The sequence below is a fragment of the Chionomys nivalis genome, chromosome 11 (genome assembly GCF_950005125.1).
Source record: "Chionomys nivalis chromosome 11, mChiNiv1.1, whole genome shotgun sequence".
Taxonomy (NCBI): Eukaryota; Metazoa; Chordata; class Mammalia; order Rodentia; family Cricetidae; genus Chionomys; species Chionomys nivalis.
This window is the reverse complement of record NC_080096.1, coordinates 17,732,737-17,755,530: the sequence shown is the minus strand read 5'-3', so window position 1 is coordinate 17,755,530 and position 22,794 is coordinate 17,732,737. Positions and strand designations below refer to the sequence as shown.

The 22,794-nt window shown below is 42.9% G+C and overlaps 1 protein-coding gene across 1 annotated transcript in view; it reads right to left on the bottom strand.

The window, feature by feature from the left end:
- The window catches only part of Maco1 (macoilin 1), a 58,612-nt gene extending 35,818 nt beyond the window's left edge, over nucleotides 1-22,794 (bottom strand). Inside the window, exons 1-3 of the mRNA XM_057784698.1 lie at nucleotides 22,508-22,794; nucleotides 3,800-3,941; nucleotides 2,302-2,428 (exon numbers count right to left, since the gene is read on the bottom strand). Coding sequence (XP_057640681.1) covers nucleotides 2,302-2,428; nucleotides 3,800-3,941; nucleotides 22,508-22,587 — 349 coding nt within the window. The 5' untranslated portion in view covers nucleotides 22,588-22,794. The remainder of the gene's footprint in view (nucleotides 1-2,301; nucleotides 2,429-3,799; nucleotides 3,942-22,507) is intronic.

The following is a 22,794-nucleotide window of genomic DNA, read 5'->3' as shown; positions in this document are numbered from 1 at the left end:
CAGCTAATCTCCCAGAGTTCAATTCTCAGCAACCACATGGTGGCTCACAACCATCTATATTAGGATCTGATGGCCTCTTCTGACATGCAGGTGTACATGCAGGCAGAACACTCAAACATAAAATACATAAACAAAATTAAAAAAAAAATCATCACCAACACCAAAAAGTTTATGACACAACATTACCATTCTTTTGTGGCTATACACAATTTTATCAAGCATTCTTTTTTTAATTTTTTACATTTATTCAGGTATTTTGTGGGGGTGTACACATATGTATATGCCACAGCATGTCTGGCTCTATACAACTTTTCAGAGTCAGGTCTCTGCTTCCATCGACAGGATTCTGGGGTTCCAACTCAGGTCCTCAGGCTTTACATCAAGTGCCTTTTTCTGCCAAACTGTCTTACCTTGCCAGCCCCTGTTAACCATTCTTAATCTCAAGGAATTTTAAATTTTAACACATGAAAGAAAAATTAGCCCTCCAAGTTATACACATTATATTCCTATTTTTCAGAGTCAATAAAAACACAATATTTCTATTTAATGTAGCTTGGTTGTCTCAGCATTAACTATTTCAAATTAAAACATATTTCACAACTTGGCTACTCCAATGTGTATGTCACTTTATGAACGGGGGGGGAGGGGGCGTCCCAACAGGTTCTATTAAGAACACTAAAGAAATTAGAAAAGTTGCCATTGCCTAACAGAGTTCCAGCACATCTGAGCTGGAGGCTCTCAGACTTTTAGATTACCCCATCTTCAGGTGATAAACTGGGCTCTAGAGACAGGGATACAAAGAAATGGCCTAGAAGACGCAAATACAAGGGAAAACTGGTTCAAAGAAAAATATCTCTTGAATTAGACTAGACAATAGTCAACTTGAGAACATTCTGGGTATCTTAAAATCAAGTCCAATCCTATAGTGGAGAAACCATGCTCACAGTGGAGACCTCCAACAGCAGGGCTCAGCTGTCTTCTACAGTGACCAGCACCACTTCCAGTAGTGTTGCCTCAAGGATGAAGCTGCTCCAGAAAACATTTACTATTTGGTGTGCTCTCAGAGTCAAAATCCTACAGGTTACAGCTAGGTCTGAAAACAACGCTTGGCAAAGCTCTGCAGACAGTGTGACGCTGAGGACCAGTCCTCAGACCCCAGCAGCACACGCCATGTATGCTTTCACAGTGAGCTGGAGCTGTCAACATCTCTCTTCTGATCTTGGTTCGAAATAACAGGATAGCTTGAAAAAAGAAGGAAGCTGACTGTGTATCTCTACCAATAAGGATCTATCTGAAATACAGTGCAAAGAATTAGGAGCACAAAATGGGAAGATACTTAAAATGCCAGACAATTAAAAGCTAGTGACATCAGGAGTATTTTTGCCTACAAAAAACAAGGACTTAAGAGACTATGACAGGGTCTTCAGATCACTTGATATATGTCAGCTGGGAGGGTCCTATGAAATTTTGGTACTCTGTCAGACCCCCTGAAACTTTAAAGGCCAAATTCTGTCCATCCCCTTATGTTCTGGATAAATCCTTTTTGGATCCTCTAAGAATCACTAAGCCTCAAAGTGTAACATCACCTTTGGTTAAAAAGTGCAAGAAGGACACTTGTGATCCAGAATAAAGAACTACTTTCTCCTATACAGCCCAAAGTGAATGACAGAGCGGGAATAGCTGAGGAGTCCAGACCACTGCACATTTCCAATTGTAGAAGGGCCACTATGTGCCGGGGTGCTGGGGAGAATGTTTTTGGGTTAAATGACTGGGTTCACATGAATGAATTCTAGCCCTCCTTCCAATACTGAAATGCAGTGAACAGTCTTCTTGTAAAGCATGTGAATGTCATCAACTACTAAACACAAATCACTTCAACTCTTTTTAAACTGACATCTTTGCAATAGAGGTACCAACTGAAATGCCTCAACTTTAAGCTTTTGACTCAAATAATTTTTTAAAAAAATCCATGTATGAAAGCATAGAGAGCAAGGCATGGTGGGGTACACCTATAATCCCAGAACTCAGAAGGCAAAGGATTGCTATGAGTCTACACTGGCCTGGTCTATATAGTGAGTTTCAGGACAACCAGGACTATCTAGTGAGCTCCTGCCTCAAACAACCAACCCTACAACTCCAAACGAAACCCCACAAACCACCACCACCAAAGGTCAAATGACATATTACCATGTATTGGGGAAAGACAATTTTAAAATGTCAATCTTAAATAATTCATTCAAAGATTCCACATTTTAAAAATTTGTATCTAAAATTTCTAACCAAGATGTCATTAAGACTTACCTGTGTGCCATACGTACTGGACCCATACATATGTGCTAGCAGCGAAAAAGAGCCATTGTATGGGAATGAAGAGGAGACATATGATATTTGATGTAAATGCTACACAAACAAAAAATACTGAAAAGGCCTGAAGAGAGAAAAAAAGACAAATTAAAACCACATTTCAGAACTTGTCATTTTCAATCAATGTTATTAAAAGAGTGATTGAATAAAATTACTAAATACAGAGCAAATGAACAAGAAGACATTTTAAACACTTAGAATAGACCATGTAGAAGCAGTGGTTTCTAGCTTGCTTGAGCAGCACATATACTAAAAAGAAGGGGCTAACTCAACATTAAAGGGTGATACTGTCCATGGTTCTTAAACCATGAGGAAGAACCGGACCAGAACTGAGACTGGACCACAGTGAACTCATTGGCATGCTACAGGCAGGTTACCTGAATAAATAATAACTTTAACACTGAAAAGCCTCCTGTTTCCTCATAAACCATCCTAAAGAGCTTCATTCTTAAAGGACAGGCTTGCTGGAATGCAGATGAACAAAACCACTGGCAAGAAATGTGCTGGTGGTAATACTGATAATGCTGCCTTCCTCTGGACACCACTATCATTACTAATAAGACAAAAGCTTGAAGACATCTTTTGGAAGCATGGATTTGCTCTAACCAAAGCGCCAGACCTGAATTGGAGAATTAGTTATGAGGTGTAGCTATAGAACACAAGAGAATAACACATAAGTCAAAAAATAAGCTCAGGCTATGCCCCAAACTCTAACCTGTGAACTGCCAACTCCTGGAGGGGCTTTGAGATTCTTCCAAACAGAGAGCTCTAAAAAAAAACAGAGCTACTTTTCTATTTTATTTTTTGGGTAAGTAGTTATTTTTAATGAATTAATAAATATATATTTAGTTTTTTGCTTTATTTTCTCTTTGGGTTTTTTAGCTGCTATTTGTTTCATTTTCTTTGAGAGCATGGTTTCTACAACCCTGGCTGGCCAAATCTGAAGACCAGGCTGGCCTGGAACCTGGAAATCACAGAAATCCTCCTACTTCCGCCTCTTGAGCGCTGGTATGAAAGGTGTATGCTATCACCTAGCTTGTTTTATTTTGTAACCTACATTAACAGAAACTCTTTGTAGTTTTCAGTAACTTTTAAGGATATAAAAGGAATCTTGGCATCAATAAGAATCACTGTGTTAATTCAATTACAACCTAGTGACAAGAGCTCCAGAGCACTCTCAGAGAGCTTCCTCCCTCTTGGAAACCTCCACCCAGTCTCCTCAGTCCCCTCAAGTGGGAGGGGAGGAGGAGAAAACAGAATTGCTAATCAGTGTGCTTAGAACAGTCAAGTTTTAATCCACAGACCCAATTAGGCACTTTCAGTATTGTTAATAAAATTCATTTAAAACACATCAGTATCAGCCACTAAAGATATTCTCTTAATTAGAATGGTAACTAAATCCCTTATAGTTGGAAAGCATCCAATAGAAACATACCAGTCCCTGGTATCTGAAGGAATCATAGACGCTTCTGATGAAAAGCCAGAATGGCCACAGATATTCAAATCGGAACTCCAGGACAAAGTCGGCCAGAAGGACAAGTGCCCACACTACCAGGAATTTCAGGTATAAAAATGTACTGTAAACATAAAAAGAAGGGATTCAAGGTCATGTGTGAAGAACCAGAAATAGGAAGGCACTGTTTCTGTTTAAAATAGATATAAATAACTTCATTTACCACGAACACAGTTGAGATAAAACTCCGAAAGCTGCTGCTGTGGCCTATCTGGATTGTAAAGCCTCCTTCTCTCTAAGCCTCACACTGTCAAGATGATGACCAAACCTGCTCAGCTCACTTAAAATGGAGGAAAAACACTAAATCTAACCACAATTTTAAAAATGTGCTGTCTGACTTTAAAATACTTCAATACTTTCAGAACGACAGCTTTCAAGCTGTTCTTCATTAGAAGAAAATGTCATGGCTGAAAGGCTTCAAATGTGCTGCTTTGCTTCCTCACGCTCCACACCTGCTCGAGAATTGGAAATTCTTGCTGTGCACCTCTGCGTGCTTCAATAATTCTGTGCTTTTCTCTCTTCTTTTGCTTCTCTATACAGCATTCACCTGCACTGACCAAACAAAACATAACTAACTTCCCCAAAATTATCAAAGCTGGGGCTGGAGAGATGGCTCAGGTTAAGAGCACTGACAGTTTTTCTAGAAGACCTCAGTTCAATTCCCAGCAACCACATGGTGGCTTGCAGCCATCTATAATGAGATCTGGTGCTCTCTTCTGGTGTGCTGGCAAGCATACAGGCAGAACACTGTATACATAACAAATAAACCTTAAAAAAAAATGCTGGGGGCTGGAGAGATGGCTCAGTAGTTAAGAACACTGGTTGCTCTTCAAGAGGACCTGAGTTCAATTCCCAGCAACCTCGTGGTGGCTCACAACCATCTGTGATGATATATGGTGCCCCCTTCTGGCCTGCAGGCATACATACAGGCAGAACACTGTATAATAAACAAACTCTTAAAAAAATACCAAAGTTAACTCTTAGGGCATCACCAGTCACTACCAAAGACCGCAGACACAAAAGTGTCTGTTAAAGGGGCTGGAGAGATGGCTCAGAGGTTAAGCGCACTGACTGCTCTTCCAAAAGTCCTGAGTTCAATTCCCAGCAACCACATGGGGACTCCCAACCATTTGTAGTGAGATCTGGGGCCCTCTTCTGGTGCTGCAGGCAGAATACTGTACACATAATAAATACATAAATAAATATTTTTAAAAAAGTGTCTGTTAAAGGGGACATCTACAATCATTCGGGACTTGAAATGTAAACGTGCTCTGAGTTCCTCCTATTCATGTAAAAGAAACATTTTGAGAAGCCAGTTAGTACACATATATAACCACTGTACTGTTTAAAAAAATTAAACTGGGTGATAGTGGCTCATGCCTTTAATCCCAGCACTTGGGAGACAGAAGCAGGTGGATCTCTGTGAGTTTGAGATCAGCCTGGTCTACAAAGCTAGTTCCAGAACAGCCAGGGCTGTTACACAGAGAAACCCTGTCTTGAAAAAAATAAACAACAACAAAAAAAGGTTTCTAAACCAGGCATAGTGGCATACACTTACAATTCCAGCACAGGAAAAGCTGGGCCAGAAAAATCAATGTCTGAGGCCAGTCTGGGCGACACAGCAAGTTCCAACCTAGCCTGGACTAAGAAAGATTACATCCTAGAAAAATTAATTTTACAAACTAACCATATATGAGTACTGTTGAAAATGTAAGCAGTCAAGAATGAACTTTCACAATGTGGAGGGGATGATACCCAAGAGAAAAGCCCACTTGTCTCCAGACTCATGGGGATATTACCTACAATTGTTTGATACCAGCAGTCAGCTACAGACCAAAGGTAAATTAACACAGAAAGAAAAAAAAAAAGAGTCAATTAGGGTTTTTACTCCAAGTAATACTATTCAGCACTGTCAGGAAACAAGTCATTCAGGAGAAAGCACAAAGCTGTCCCCCAAAAATCTCAGCAAAAACACCAATTAAACTTCAGGAAGGTGTTAAATGATCTAGAGTAATAAAGCTTGCGGACAGAGAGACAAGAACCAAAAATGGTAGCAAACACCTTTAACCTCAGCACAGGCCAGTCTGTGAGTTCGAGGCCAGCCTGATCTACTAGAGAAAAAGAAACAGCAGCAGCAGGTCTAAAAGGTAGTGGATCCGGTCAGACAAAAGCCTAAGAACTTTGGCTGTGAACAGGACATCTAACCAAAGTCCTCACCTGCTTGGTCAAACGGCCTCATTACACCTGGCTGCAGCAGCAAACGGCTGTCTGTCCCCTGTCAGCCATGAAGGTGTCTCCTGAGACTAACCAGTTCTCCCAGGCCTGGACTGGCAGACAGTCTCCCAGTTGCTTAAGTCACCCCACAAGTACAGACCAGAGACCACAGGCTTAGCATAGGCTGCTGGCCTGCGCTAAGACACCACCTGTCCTTTGAGTGGGGGTCAATACTGTCACTGTGGTGGTGGAGCAGGGATGCTCAGCTGGTGGTGATTACACATTACAGCCCCAAGGGAACTGGTAGTCTCCCTGCCTGGTGCCCAAAGGTGGGTCCCTTGATATAACAGGGTTGTGGCAGCTGGACCACAGCAAGACACCACTGCAGCCTTCACACGGGTTAATGCAAAGAGAAAAACCCTGGCTAAGCTGGTGGAAGCTATCAGGACCAATGACAAGGACAGACATAATGACATTTGTTGCCACAGGGAGGCAACGTCCTGGGTCTAAACTCTGCCTCACTTCGCCAAATTGGAAAAAGTAAAGGCCAAAGAACTTGTCAACAAAATGGGTTACACGTACATGTGTTGCTGAGTTTCCAGTACATAAATATAATTTACAAATTGCCCTTCAGGGCTGAAGAGATGGCTCAGCAGTTAAGAGCAATTGCTGATTCCCAGCACCCACATGGCAGCTCACAACTGCCCACAATTCCAATTCCATGGGATTCAACATCCTCTTCTGGCCTCCAAGGGCACCAGTCATGTACATAGTGCAGACATACATGTAAGCCAAACACTTTTAGACATAAAATAAAATATTTTTAAAATTTAGTTGCTTTTTTTCAAGACAGGGTTTTTCTGTGTAGCTTTGACTGTACTAGAACTCACTATGTAGACCAGGCTGGTCTTAAACTCAGAGGGCCACCTGCTTCTGTCTCCCGAGTGCCACCACAGCAGGACTTTAAATGTTCTTTAAACAGTTTGCTCTGAAGACCTGAGTTCCACAGTGGAAGAGAAAAAGGCTGAACTTGTCCTCGGACTACTGGCATGTGAATACCAATCCTCCTTTCTCACACACATACACAATAACAACTGTTTTCTTTCTTTTCTATCCTTTTTTAAAATTTTTATTTATTTATTTTTTATTTTGTGGTTTTTCTGAGTGACAGCCCTGGCTGTCCTGGAACTCACTCTGCAGACCAGGCTGGCCTTGAACTCAGAGATCCTCCTGCCTCTGCCTCCTTAGTGCTGGCATGCACCATCACAACCTGGCACAAATTTTTTTTTTTTTTTTTTTTTTTTTTGGTTTTTCGAGACAGGGTTTCTCTGTGGTTTTGGAGCCTGTCCTGGAACTAGCTCTTGTAGACCAGGCTGGTCTCGAACTCACAGAGATCCGCCTGCCTCTGCCTCCCGAGTGCTGGGATTAAAGGCGTGCGCCACCACCGCCCGGCCACAAATATTTTTTTAAAAGCTTTCCAGTCTTGTATACTTTGCAATGCAAGCATTCCTATGCTGATGTGATCAAATTAATTATCTGAATAAATACAGACCAAAAAGAGCCAAGGTATTTTCCCTCCTGGTGCTGGGAATTGAATCCAGGGCCTTGTACACACTAAGTAAGTGCTTTACCGCTTACTTGTAATGCTCCTACACAAATCAAGAACTGTAATAACTAAGAAGCATCTCCATACATACAGAATGGTTAATATGCTTGAGGACAAGAAAAAAACAAAATTCAGTCAGCAGATTCTCTCTGTGTCCTATGAAGCCACACAGGGAGAAGACAGCAAGAATAGAGATGTGATACTTAAACAATATAGAATTTGCCATCTAGTGTTAATTTATTTTAATTCTTGTAATAATTGTTTTGTGCATGAGTGTTTTGTCCTCATGTATGTATGTGTTGCACCACGTATGAGCCTGATGCCCAAGGAGGTCATCAGATCCCCGACACTGGAGTTTCTGGTGGTTGTGAGCAGACGTGGGTGCCGGGAACTGAACCCAGGTCTTCTGCAAGAGCAGTAATTGTTCTTAATCACTAAACCGTGTCTCCACCACTGCTGCTAATTTCTAACATTAATTCTTAGAACTTCTGTGAGTTTGGTAATAAGTTCCTAAGACGTCTGGCATAGTATCAAGGAGCCAAAGGAAGAAACAGTTCCATCTCATTTGAAGCCCCACCTTCAGCTTCACTGCACTACAGTTTTGTTGGCCAGTTATAGACAGGGCCTACATTCTCCTTAAACCCACAGCTGACTGTGGAAAGTGATAAGCATTTTAGTAGAAAAAAACTGAGTTCTGCAGATACCTAGAATTATAAATGACTTCAAAACTAAAAGAAATTTTCCTCTGGTCCAGAACTGTTTCTAGGCACTAAAAAAGGAAAGCCAGTCTGTTGGCCATGTTTTAAAGGCATTTAAAAATGGTACAGGGCAGGCCGGCAATGGTGGCACATGTCCTTTATCCCAGCACTCAGGAGGCAGAGGCAGGCAGATCTCTGTGAGTTCAAAGCCAGCCTGGTCTACAGAGCGAGTTCCAGGGCAACCAAGGCTACATTCCCCACCTCCCCATCTCAGGGATAAAAAAATAGCAAGGGGCTAGCTGGAGTGGTGGAAGTTCAGGTCAGTGATGAAGCACTTGTCTAGCATGTGGAAGGCCTTGGGGTCCATCCCCAGCATCACGTGCATGAAAATGTATTTCTGTATTATGTAAACTGGTAAGCATACACTCAATGGCTTCCAGTTTCTTAAACAAATATCAGCCCTGTGACCCAGACACTTCTAAGTGTCACCTAAGGGAAACATATGTGTCTCTACAGACTCTCCTGGGAATGCTGGGTTGGTTTACTCTTACCTACTTCTTTTTTTAGTCATCTGTCAAATAGTAATTCAAATCTACACCTGAACTGTGGATCCTACCTTTCCTTGTCTTTCAATATAGAAAACTTTTTTTTCTTTTCTTTTTTCTAAGATTTTTATTTAGCCAGGCAGTAGTGGGACATACTTTTAATTCCAGCACTGGGGAGGCAGAGGCAGGAGGAACTCCTGGGTTCAAGGCCAGTCTGACCTATACAGGGAATTCCAGGACAGTTAGCATTAAAAAGAAGAATTCTGGGGCTGGAGAGATGGCTCAGTGGTTAAGAGCACTGTCTGCTCTTCCAGAGGTCCTGAGTTCAATTCCCAGCAACCACATGGTGGTTCCAAACCATCTGTAAAGAGATCTGGCGCCCTCCTCTGGTGTGTGGGTATAAATGGAGGCAGAAAGTTGTATACATAATAAATAAATCTTTAAAAAAAAAAGAATTGTTTCAAAAAACAAAACAATAATTTATTTTTTATTTTGTGTATATATGCCTGTGTTTGAATGCAAGTATATGTATGTGAATATAATGTCTGAGAACATACAAAAGAGGGAGCTGGATTCTCTGGAGCCAGAGGAACAGGCAGTTGTGAGCTACCCAAAGTAGGTTCGGTACCAAACCTGGATCTCTGGAAGAGGAGCAAACAACACTCTTAAACACAGAGCCATCTCTCTAGCCCTGTTTTTGTTTTGTTTCATTTGTTTGTTGAGACAGAGTATTCATGTATTCATGTATCCAAGGCCTCAAACGTACTATGTAGAAAAGGATGACCCTGAACTTCTCATCATCCTCTGCCTCCAATTCCCAAGTGCTATAATTACAGGTGTGCACCACCACACTCAGTGTATGAGAGGCGCTGGGGACCCAAGTCAGGGCTTTGCTTATGAGAGGGAAGCGCTCCTAATAACTCAGCTACAACCCCAGCCTTATAATCTCTGAAGCTGTTCCTTCAATGTGGCTGAATGAGTAGTCATTACTCCCAGGTGGAAAATGAACAGTACCAACTGCTCTGTCCAAAAGGCACCCAAGGAATGGCAGAGTTCAAGTTTAGCAGGCAACACCCTATTTCAATAACAGGACAGCACTGTCCATAGAACAGCAGCCGGCTGAATATTTTTTGATATCCTAATCATTTAAACGGAAGGCAGTACAAAATGGTCTTTATTGGTGAATATTCTTTTTCAATTCTGAAACTTCCAGCTTGGGGCCAGGGTGCGGCTCTTTCAGGCCTTTGATATTCCTTGACAATCACTCTTTGCCGAGTCTATTAAGAAGCAAAGACATCTAAGTAAATCTGGACAGTAAACACAGGCCACATCCTAGCTCTTCCCTCAGGCTTCCTTTTCAGGAAGGTATCCTTTAAAACCTAGAGACAGCAAATTAACAAAGCTGATTTTCCCTAGACTCAGTCTTGAATTCTACTAAAGTTGCTTCATTTATAAGTTTAGAGAGTTTACAAGAGGATTGGGGAGAGGCTCAGGGGTTAAGAGCACTGGCTGTTCTCCCAAAGGTCCAGAGTTCAATTCCCAGCAACCACATAGTGGCTCATAACCATCTGTAATGAGATCTGGTGCCCTCCTCTGGCCTGCAGACATACATGCAGACAGAATACTGTATACATAGATAATAAATAAGTAAATCTTAAAAAAAAAAAAAGGAGAAAGTTTACAAGAGATGCCAGGTTCAGTGCACTCAGCCTCACTCTTGAGAGATCATGGAAAGCATGCCTTTATTAGTTCCTGTCCTTCTATATTCTGAAAATCCTGAGATTTCTGTCATATTAAAGGAGATGGCAGGGGCTGGAGAGATGGCTCAGTGGTTAAGAGCATTGCCTGCTCTTCCAAAGGTCCTGAGTTCAATTCCCAGCAACCACATGGTGGCTCACAACCTTCTGTAATAAGGTCTGGTGCCCTCTTCTGGCCTTCGGCATACACACAGATAGACTATTGTATACATAATAAATAATAAATAAATATTTAAAAAAAAAAAAAAAGGAGCTGCAATCCCAAGGGCATTTCAAAACATTTCTTTTCATCCATGAAGAAAATATGACTGGATACATTTCTACATACATGGCTCATTACATGATTTATGGCTAATTTGATATTCCAAATTTCTGATAGACACTTACTGGCAAATAATTATAAAATATCGTGAATAAGTCTGATGTAGTGGCACATGCCTTTAATTCCAGCACTCAAGAGGCAGAGGCAGGTGAAAGTGAAGGCCAGGCTGGTCTACAGAGCAAGTTCCAGGACAGCCAGGGCTACACACCCTGTGTCTCAACCCCCTCCCCCCAAAAAAATCATGAGTAAAATTTAGAGCACACCTGCAAAATGATACTTTCTAATATCATAACATTTTTGATAGAAGGTACTGTATACTTCTGCTAAAGTTGCCGATGAAATTAAGAAAAAATAAGTGTTATTACTTGTCTTAACCATGGTAAATCTTTGAAAATAGATCCCAACTACAAGCTTTATCCCCTCATTCTAGGTCCATCAGTGTCAATTACAGCCATTTTTACTTGAATCCATCTAGCAATACTCTCCCATCTATGGATTCATCATCCCCAATTAATGGGAATGAGGAGTGAACATTCTTCTTCCTTCTAGGGACAGTGCGTCTCTTTCCACTGTCACTAACTACTTGCTGGCAGTACACATAATTACCACGGGCTAGCCGTCCATGCTCAGTCTCTGACCTTTTCCCTAGGCAAACTAATGCTCTGCTGGCAGCCATCTATCCCAATCCAGGCTTTCTTGTCCTCTCATAATGGCAACTGAATCACCTTCACATTCAGCACGTGGTACATGTCCTATCAAGCCCTGTCTTCTCTGTTATGCAGCACTGCTAGAATATTCGTCTAGCCCCTTTCTCTGATTTGCCGAAGTCTCACACTGGCAGGCTGTAATTGCAGTCTTGCTACTTAGAGTACAGTCTAGAGCACAGCAGTAGCAGTATCATGTGCACATTTTAGAAAAGCAGAATTTCAGGGCCCAGTCCAGACCTATTTAACCTAAACCTTAATTTTAACCAGCTCCCAAGGCCTGTGCATATATTAACATTTGAGAAGCACCGGCAGCATGGCATGGTTTGATTAGAGGTCTCCTCTGAAACTCAGGTTGAAACTTCATCCTTAAATTCAAGTATCGATGACAGTCAGGGGTGGGGCCTTAGAGAGGTAAGTGAGATTAAATTAAGTCATAGGCTCATAGTTTCATAAGTGAAAGGGACTGGAGAGAAGACTCAGCCGTTAAGAACACTTGCTGCTCTAGCAGAGGACAGCATTCAGTCCTAACACTCACATCAGGTGGCTCATAGCCACTATAACTCTAGCTCCAGGGAATCTGATGACCTCTTCTGGCTTCTATGGGCACCGACACTCACTTGCACACATACATTATAAAAAATAAAATAATCTTTAAACAAAAGAGGAGGCGGGGCGGCAGCAGCCAGGAGCATGTTTATAAGCACATGCCTATAATCCTAGGTACCCACACAGTCAAGTCAGAAGCTTGCACATTCAAAGTCAGCCTGAAAAACATAATAAGACTTCATCTCAAAGAGGAAGACACCTAAGCTGAAACAGCCTTGCTCTGCTTTACCTCACAATGTAGCCAGAAGGTCTTTATTAAATGTCACACATATGTCTCTTGAGTTCAGACCCCTGGACCTCTTAGCCCCAGAAACTTATATATTTATTTACAGGCTGGGTGTGGTGATGCATGCCTTTAATACCAGCATATGGGAGGCAGAGGCTGGTCTACAGAGCAAGTTCCAAGACAGTCAGGGCGCCACAGAGAAACCATGTCAGGGGAATGGGGGAATTATACATTTATTTATATGATATTCATTTATACATTGAGATGGAATCTATAGCCAGGGCTGATCTAAAATGATCTACATGTCTGAGGATGACCCTGACTTTTGATTCTCCTGCTTCTGTCTTCTAAATGGTGGGATTATAGGCTTGTACCACTGTAGTTTTTTTTTTAAAATATTTATTTATTATTTATTATGTATACAATAGTCTATCTGTGTGTATGCCGAAGGCCAGAAGAGGGCACCAGACCTCATTACAGATGGTTGTGAGCCACCATGTGGTTGCTGGGAATTGAACTCAGGACCTTTGGAAGAGCAGGCAATGCTCTTAACCACTGAGCCATCTCTCCAGCCCCAGGCAGAGGCAGGCGGATCTCTGAGTTCAGGGACAGCCACTGCTATACAGAGAAACCCTGTGGGGAGCGGGGATCACTAATAAACTTTTATTATTTGGGGGTATGATGTTTTTCTTTTTATAAAGAGCTGGACAGACCACAAAGCTATCAAGAACAGACAATGTAACCTAATGCAAGTGGAGACTTTGAAATTCTATAATTTCTGCTTCAAAAACACTTTGGTTGGGGGGGGAGTGATGCATGTTGCATATGTGTGTGAGTTCCTGTGTACACATGGAGGTGAGAGGATGCTGGGCATGCTGCTCTAGTTTGCTGCACTTACTGTCTTGTCTTACTGAACCTACAGCAGCCAATAAGCCCCAGTGATCCTCCTGTCTCAACACCCCACAGCACTAATTACATGACCAAGTGGTCATGCCTGGATTTTTATGCAGGTGTGGGTACTTAAACTCAGGCCCTCAGCTTGCACAAATGTTTCTGCCCACTGAGCAATACCCCCACCTCCCAAATACTTTTTAACAGTATGAAATTTTAGTAGTATGGAATGTATGAAGTTGGGGATAAAAAGAAAAGAAGCAAAATAGGTGAGAGAAGACAATGCACAGCCTCTTACAAAACCATCATTGAGCCAGCAACACATACACACAGAGATTTTTAAAATAATTTAAAAACTGTGTTGAGGGCTGGAGAGATGGCTCAGAGGTTAAGAGCATTGCCTGCTCTTCCAAAGGTCCTGAGTTCAATTCCCAGCAACCACATGGTGGCTCACAACCATCTGTAACGGAGTCTGGTGCCCTCTTCTGGCCTGCAGGCATATACACAGAATATTGTATACATAATAAATAAATATTAAAAAATAAATAAATAAATAAAAATAAAAACTGTGTTGATAGTGTGGAAACACGAGAAATCCACTTATAAGTAAATCCACTATTCACATAGACATAGTAATCTACTTACTCACACCATACATTTACATCACACTTCTAAGTTTTCTAAATGTGTGCCTATAATTATCTCATTTTTTCTCCTGGGAAGTAGGCAGGACAACATTTTTATTTTACAGGAAAGGAACCTGAAGGACAGAAAGGGAACTAACAGGTTAGGACACCACTGAAAGAGCACAGAAAGCAGAAACTGTTAATTCTACATGGATGTGGCTTAAATGAATACCAGAAATGTCTATGCAAAGAAGTGGGGCTGGAGAGATGGGCCTGTGGTTTGAAGCACTTGCTGCTCTTACAGAAGACCTGGGTTTGGTTCCTAACACCCACATGGTGGTTCCCAAGTATCGATAACTCTAGTTTTAGGAGATCTCATGACTCTAGCCCCTGCAGGCACCAAGCACACATGGTGCACATATGTATATACAGGCAAAACACATGCAAAATGAATAAATCTAATATAAATTGCTTTTGGTTTTTTGGCTTTTTTGAGACAGGGTTTCTCTGTGTAGCCTGGCTAGAACCAAGGTTTTGTTTGTTTGTTTGTTTGTTTTGTTTTTTAATGAGCAAATATGCTTTAATCAAAGGAAAAAAAACCTCTGGTCTTCATAAATTTCCAGTTGATAATTATAAACACACTATAAAACTTGGTGTAGGAGGGTCTTCTTTCTATGTGTTGCTTTCATTGGTTGAATAAAAAAGCTGCCTTGGCCTTTTGATAGGGCAGCTCTTAGATGGGTGGGGTAGACAGAACAGATTTCTGGGAGGAAGGAGGCAGACAGAGAGCCACCTGCCATGAAGCTGCCAGGTCAGACATGTTGAATCTTTCCCGGTAAGCCATGACTTTGTGGAGACATACGGATTATAAGAAATGGGTTGAATCAAGCTGTGAGAGTTAGCCAATAAGAGGCTAGATATAATGGGCCAGGCAGCAATTTCATTAATACAGATCTCCATGTGATTATTTCGCGCATAAAATAGCCAGGCGGCTGGGAGCCGGGCAGTAAGAAAAGCAGCCCACAACTCATACTACAAAAACTGAAAAAAATAATTAAAATTAAAGGTTCTTTACAAAAACAACTATGGGTGAGTTCTATAATATCCATGCCCCCGCCCCTTTGAGCTAGGGTCTCACTATGTAGCCCTGGCTGACCTCAAACTCAGATATTTGTCTGCCTATGTCTCCTGAGTACTGGGATTCAGCATATGTACTGGAGGCCCAACTAATATGATCATTGTGTCAGAGAAACATGTCATTTAAAAAGAAAAATTGAGCCAGGTGGTAGTGGTGCACACCTTTAATCCCAGCACTCAGGAGGCAGAGACAGTCAGATCTCTGTAAGTTTGAGGCCTGCCTGGTCTTCAGAGCGAATTTCAGAACAGGCTCCAAAGCTTTATAGAAACCCTGTCTCAAAAAACAAAACAGAGATGGCTCAGAGGTTAAGAGCATTGCCTGCTCTTCCAAAGGTCCTGAGTTCAATTCCCAGCAACCATATGGTGGCTCACAACCATCTGTAATGGGGTCTGGTGCCCTCTTCTGGCCTGCAGGCATACGTGGAAGGAATGCTGTATACATAATAAATAAATAAATAAATAAATAAAGAAAGAAAGAAAGAAAGAAAGAAAGAAAGAAAGAAAGAAAACATAAAAGAAAAACTGAAAGCCAGGCAGTAGTGGTACACATCTTTAATCTCAGCACTTAGGAGGCAGAGGCAGTTGAATCTCTGTCTACAGACAGAGTTCCAGGACAGCCAGGACTGTTTCACAGAAAAAAAAAAAAAAAAACATCTTGGGAGGGAAGGAGGGAGGGAGGGAGGGAGGGAGGGAGGGAGGGAGGGAGGAGGGGAAGGAGGGGAGAGAGAGGGAGGGAGGGAGGGAGGGAGGGGAGAGAGAGGGAGGGAGGGAGGGAGGGAGGGAGGGAGGGAGGGAGGGAGGGAGGGAGGGAGGGAGGGAGGAAGGGAGGGAGGGAGGGAGGGAGGGAGAAGTTTGTTTTAGTTTCCACTGCCAGGACACAAGCACACACATGCCTAAAAGTGAGGTCATGAGGAGCAAGTCATCTAAAGGTTTGAAGAGACCCACGATGGAAAGTTTAGAGAAGGTGTATGCTCCTATGCTCTTCCCTGCATACACCATCTCATGTGAGCCACCTGTTGCACAGCCAACTTGTTCTTCAGAACCCAACTCCTGAAAACTGTCCAAGTAAAATAATTACACCTTAACTGAGTAAGCCCAGAGAACAATCAGTGCATTTGAAGAGGATGCCATACTTTATGAAGTAGCTCAATTACAATATTTCAGCTAACTAGGTTTGTGTGTTGTTTCATTGTATTTACTTTGTGTGTGCACACATGTATCGTGATGTGTGTGGTGGTCAGAGGACAACTTGTGGAATTAGTTCTTTCCTTCCACCAGGTGAGTCCCAGAGACTGAACTCAGGTTGTAGGGCTTGGTGGCAAGTGTCTGTACCTTTTCAACCCATCTTGCTGGCCTTGTTTCTGAGATTTTTATCTGATCCTGTAGACTCCACAAGATGTTAGCAGCCTAGAAAACAGCAAATTGCACTTGTGTGCACGCGCACACCAAAACAAGCAAACAAACCAACCTAGTGGGCATATCTGAGAGAAATAGCCCAAAAAAAGTCTCTGGAAATATAAGTGTTCACAGAATACCAAATAAGTCCATAGCAGACAGGGTACATAACAAGAAATAAGAAATTAGTAAAAATATCAAGTTATCAAGTTCCTAAGCCCACAGTTAAATCATCCTCCAAGACTGTGGAGATTTAAGAAGGACCCTGAGCAATCAACACGAAGATGAAGGGAATACCGTGCCTACAACAGGGCAGGCAGGGTCTGCAGATAACTTGAACTGCATGCCCTCCTCTCAACCCAGGAGCAACAATTTAAAGGGCTTTTCTTTTTTGCTATTATTTTTAGTATTTCATTTTATAGATGGGTATTTTGCCTTCCCTTATGCCTAGTGCTCACAGAAGCCAGAAGAGGGCACTGGATCCCCTTCACAACAGAGTTAAAAATGGTTGTGAGCTACCATGTGGGTACTCAAACCCAGATCCTCTGCAAGAGTAGACAATGCTCTTAGCCATTGAGCCATGTAGTCAGTCCCCTAAAGGGCTTTTAAAAATATCTAATAAAACTAACCTACCAAAAACTACTCAGACAGTAAGAATCATAATGGAAAAAAAAAAAAAAAGAATCATAATGGAAGTTGAAGTAAAGTGTTTTTTTAAGGGAATATACCACAGGTAAAAATTAAACACAAACTCCAGTGTGACCAATTAATTGCAGTTTATAGAAATAACAAACCTAAGTGTTTAGCTGAATACTTTGCTTTATTCATTATACTCACCCCTTCCCCAAAGCCCTCTAGAACATACAGAGCCTGTATCCAGGTCTTTTATGTCAGGTCCAGCCTGAAGTCAATGCCTACCAAGGTTACAGAAATGCTTTCAGGCTGTGAGATTGCGACACTGGAATCTGGAGTTCCAGTTGCAGAACACATGTACAATCAAGGCCGCCAGCCTCCAGTGACTTTAATAAGCATAGCCCTAAGGAATCTAAAACCAGACTCAGAAAACATCATTAAGGAGACAGGAACAACAACAGAGAGAAACCTTGGGAGATGCCATATTTAGACAAGGGTCTGGAAAAGGAAACTGGAAGGGAGAGGAACAGTACAAAGATTGATAGTCTCTAACAACGCCTCTGGAGTTGAAAAACAGGTATAAATGTCTCGTGTAACTAGGGCAGTCCTACTGCCTATGCTGTCATGTCCAGTACTGCACTGTAAGCTTCAGGCATCATTTCAAGTGGAGACTGGCACAATGAAGGCTGCCACCGTCAACCACCAGTAACAGAAAGAAAACCATTTCCTGAAGCTGGAAATGCATAACTGAATCCAAGTTCTTATTCTACATTACTCTTTTAAGTAACAATTTTAAATATAGAGATTTGAAATATACTTTAATAAAAATGCTTCTGTCCAGCCTTATCATTAATGTATTTTTACCTCTTTTTAAGTCTTAGAAGAAAGGAGTGGGTAGTGTGGCGGGAGAGAGGGAGGGAACTACACATGGGCGGGTCAAACACCACACCAGACACTCATCTCACCAGGAGAATCGCCACCTGCAATGAAATGCTTAGCCTAGTGCACTACCAGTTGTGAGGGAAGCTTGGGGAGGGACTCACAGCCAGGAAGTCCAGGGACTTCCGTATGTAATAATTAAGAAGAGTTTTCATTATTAATAATTTGCTTGCATAATTTTCAAGTCTACCTCATTTGGGTTAAAAAAGCATCCCCTCTTTTAGTGGTAACTGTCTACCTCATAAAACAGAACAGGGAGAAAATGCAGTCACGAACATGGCAGGCAAACAACTAAAACAGGAAGTTAAAATTTGATCCAACAGAAATATTTTTGCTTGACTAGAACCCCAGGGTCTTTGAAACCTCTAAGTCACTGTACAAGTTTAAGAGAGTATTACTCTCGGGAGGCAGAGGCAGGCGGATCTCTGTGAGTTCGAGACCAGCCTGGTCTACAAGAGCTAGTTCCAGGACAGGCTCCAAAACCACAGAGAAACCCTGTCTCGAAAAACCAAAAAAAAAAAAAAAAAAAAAAATAAGAGAGTATTACTATGGCGTACTAGAGTATAAATCCCTGAAGCTGGGGACCTATGTCTTATCCTAGACCTTCCACAACTCCACCACAATGTAGGGTTTGAATGAATAAGAATCCATTAGCTTATATTTATGTATTTGTCTATTCATTCAACATCTGTATAGTAATTGCCTTGCATGTTAAATTCTGTGGTGGTTTTTTTAATTGCACTAAATGTATGCTCTATAATAATAACAGTAATACCATTCTTGTTTCCTTCCTCTTAATTCTGATCATTAACTTGACTGGAATAACACTTTCAGAGAATGTTTGGATCTTCAGATAATGCATACACACACTCATACAGTACTAATATCTAAGATTAATACTCATAGCATCGGGGCTGGTGAGATGGCTCAGAGGTTAAGAGCACTGACTGTTCCTCCAGAGGACCCGAGTTCAATTCCCAGCACCCACATGGCAGCTCACAGCTGTCTGTAGCTCCAGTTCAAGAGAATCTGACATCGTTATACCAATGTGCATGAAATAAAGTTGTAAAAAAAAAAAAAATACTCATAGCATCTTGGCCCCTCAAACAGAATTCCAATGGAACTAGGTACTGACAATGAGTGCTCTTATCTGACAGTCACCTCAGTAACAGCTGCCCATGATTAAAAGCACCAGGATTTGGGGGTTTGAACTCACAGAGATATATCTGCCTCCCCAGTGCTGGGATTAAAGGTGTGCACCACCAAGGCCAGTAGCACCAGGATTTTTAAAGTAGCAGTTCTTAACCTGTGGGTCACCATTCCTTTGGGAGTTGAACGACCCTTTCACAGGATTCATCATAAAACAGGTATTTACATTAGAATTCATAATAGTGGCAAAATTACAATTATGAAGTAGCAACAAAAATAATTTTATGGCTGGAGGTCAGTACAACATGAGCTGTATTAAAGGGTCACAACATCAGGAAAGTCAGAACCATTGTTTTAAAGCATGATCAAGCAGCAATTGGCCCCTTGTTTTGACTACTCTACTTTTGCTTTTGGTTGGATCAAATCTAACCTTTCTTGCCTCTTAAAGAATAAACCACACTGTTAGGTGGTGGTGGCACCCTTTAATCCCAGCACAAGGAAGCAAAGACAGGAGGATCTCTGTGAGTTCAAGGCCAGCCTGATCTACAGAGTCAGTTTCAGAAGAGCTACAACTACACAGAGAAACCCTGTCTCGGATGAAAAAAGAAAAGAAATAAGCCATACATGCTAACTGTAACAGTAATAATACGGTAAATAATGTCTCAATAACATCTTGGAATTTATAAGGAGTTACACAAACTGCATGTATGCATGTCTGTATGTACGTTTATCTTCAAAGTTCATTTAACAAATGGGAAAATTGAGCTTCAAAGCAGGGCTGTTCTACGGGTCCAAAGCATCAGGGCTGGGATTTTGAGTCTAACCCTAGGTCTCTGGTGGGCTTCAGTCCAGTCTTCCCACCTCAGCTGCTCCCTCATATATGCCAGGGCTCAAGAGAGCTGAGCAGACAGGGAACATGAACACAGTACTCCACCAAAGGTTAGGCTATGAAACAGCAGACAGTGGTTATCAAAATTGTCAACACAGCCCTTTGGGGGATAGCTCCTTTTTAATGAGACTAAATTGGCCAGATGTTCAGAAACAAAACAGGCAATAGATGGCATGAAACAGAATTGAATACAGACTTCAATTTGATGATCAACAGAAATTTGATATTCATGAATCCCCAAATGTCCTAATTTATAACTAGCCCACTCATTCTGTTCTCTTAAGAACTAACTGGAAGCTGTTCAAAGAAGTCCTTAAAAAAAAAATGAGGGGATAAAACACACCATATGATTATTTCATTGCAGTACTCCATTAACATTGAGAAACAGATAAGGGAACTAAAATACTCTATGTCAAACAAGAAAGACAGGTAGAAATAAACTTAGGTTCCTTTACTAAGATTTACAAAGAATCCCCAACAGACAGCAGACAGACTTGGAAGCTGAAGAACCATTTGGTTTTCTGAAGTTTTCATATGAAACCAAATGATGGACAAGGTATATCTATTATTAACCTCCAGGGTAAGGAAATTCAAAGTCTAAAACCCATTAGTAGAACATCGGATCTTCATTACAAGAGGAACTCCTTGTCAGCACACACTGAGTGGCTGCTGAGGTACGAGTCATACACCAGGTATTGGTTTAAATAGGAAAAGAAGTTAATATGCATCAGAAAACATGCAAACAACACGGAGTTCCCAATTTTGTTATGAGGGGCCTCGTCTTAGGTGACTGTAAATAGAAATTCAAATGTCACAGTCCTCTTAACTTGCCTACTTTGTTTAACACGCTTTCTGTTCTTGTGCTGCTATTAATAAGTTCTGCTAATCTTTTTCAATGGCTAGGAAAAAAGCCTTTTCTTCATTCAAGAATTTATAGTAAGCAGACTTGCCTCCACCCATTCAATCTGCTGGAAAAATTTGGTTTTGCTTTTTCAGTTTTACTTAAACGTCACATCTGATTCAGCAACAGTGCTCTTCAGTTTTACTAACAGCTGTGTCCCGACTGGCTCCAACACTGCTGAGCAGATAGTATTTATGTCTGTTGAATGAATGAACAAGGAGTCTCAGATCGATGACTCCTTACAAGAGGATCTAGCCAAGGATTTTTGACTTCTTAATCCTTCTAAACTTGAAGAATCCCCCTTCCTGTTTAGGTCAGTCACCTGCCTGTGGGGGACAGCCACTTCACACGTGGAAACAACCGCATGCGCAAGGTGTATAGTTATGACACAACTTGGTTGTCAACAGCTGCCTCCTAAATGTCTCCAAGACTCACATCAAGAACAAAACCGTGCCGCCTTGAGGACTCAATTAAGCCTATAGCGACATGCTGAGCATTCTCTTTCAGAAACTGATAACTTCTCCACTGAAATCGGTTCTTTCGGAGGCATTCCCGGAAAAAAGCCGCCATACACAAATTGGGCTTGGGGAAGCTGTGACAGTCAACCGAGTTGCCCCGTGAACCTGTTGTCCTCTCCAGGAGGAGTGGACTCAATTTCTATTTAAAAAGACACCACTTTCCTTCATGAAGAAAGGAATTAAAAAAAAAAAAATCCCAAACCTGATTTGGGAAAGAGAAGCCCTGCGAAAGGGTCGGAGCAACGTGTCTGCTTGCAATCGTCAAAATAATGTTTGCTGAGGAGCTGACAGCAGCCTGGGTCTGGAGTGGGGCCACGGGCATGATCTGGGGGTATCAGTCTTGGCACTCAGGGCCAAGTGGGGATCCCGTGAGGGCAGCGACGGACGGAAGAGTAGCCGGCGTGGCCTCGCTCCGAGCTGGGAGGTCCGGGGTCCAGGGCCCCTGGCAGCTCCCAACTTTGGCGGCCTCACTCTCCCTCCCCCTCGCACGGGTCCACTAGCCTCAGACTCGGACAGCCAACTCCCCAGGTCCCGAGCCCAGCGTGACCCGGGCTCCGTCGGGGGGCCCGGCGCGCAGCCTGCTGGAGACCCCCGGGCGTCTGGGCTCCGGGACGCGGGGGTGCCGCCCCTCCCCCGGCACACCACGGCCAACGGCGGCCCCGCGGCTCCCGCCCGCGCCCGCCGCGCCCTCGCCACACCCCGCGGCCCGGGGCGGACCCTCGGCGGGCTGGCCGGGCGCTCCGCGGGCGGCGCGCCTCAGGAGAGCCCCCGGCGCGGGCATGCGGCCTAGTCGGGGGTTACATAACGGGGCCGGGCCCCCTCCAGAGCGGCGCCCGGGACCCACGGGCCCACGCCGGGCACCGCCGCTCACCTGCCGTAGATACCCTCGGTGATCCGGTTCCGCTTCAGGGGGCGGCGGAGCTTACTGCAGTCGGCGTTCCGCCGCTTCATCCTCCCGCTGGGGGGCCGGTGCCCGCGCCGCGCCGCCGCTGCCTCTCACCTCTGCCGCCGCCGCCCGCCCGCCCTGCGTCGGGCCTGGATTCTACCCCTGCGGCCGGTCACACAGACATGGAGCCAGCACCGGGGGGAGGGGGGGTCAGGAGGGGGGCGCCGAGCCTCCTCCGCCTTCGGAAACAAAGAAATGACAATTCCGGGGCC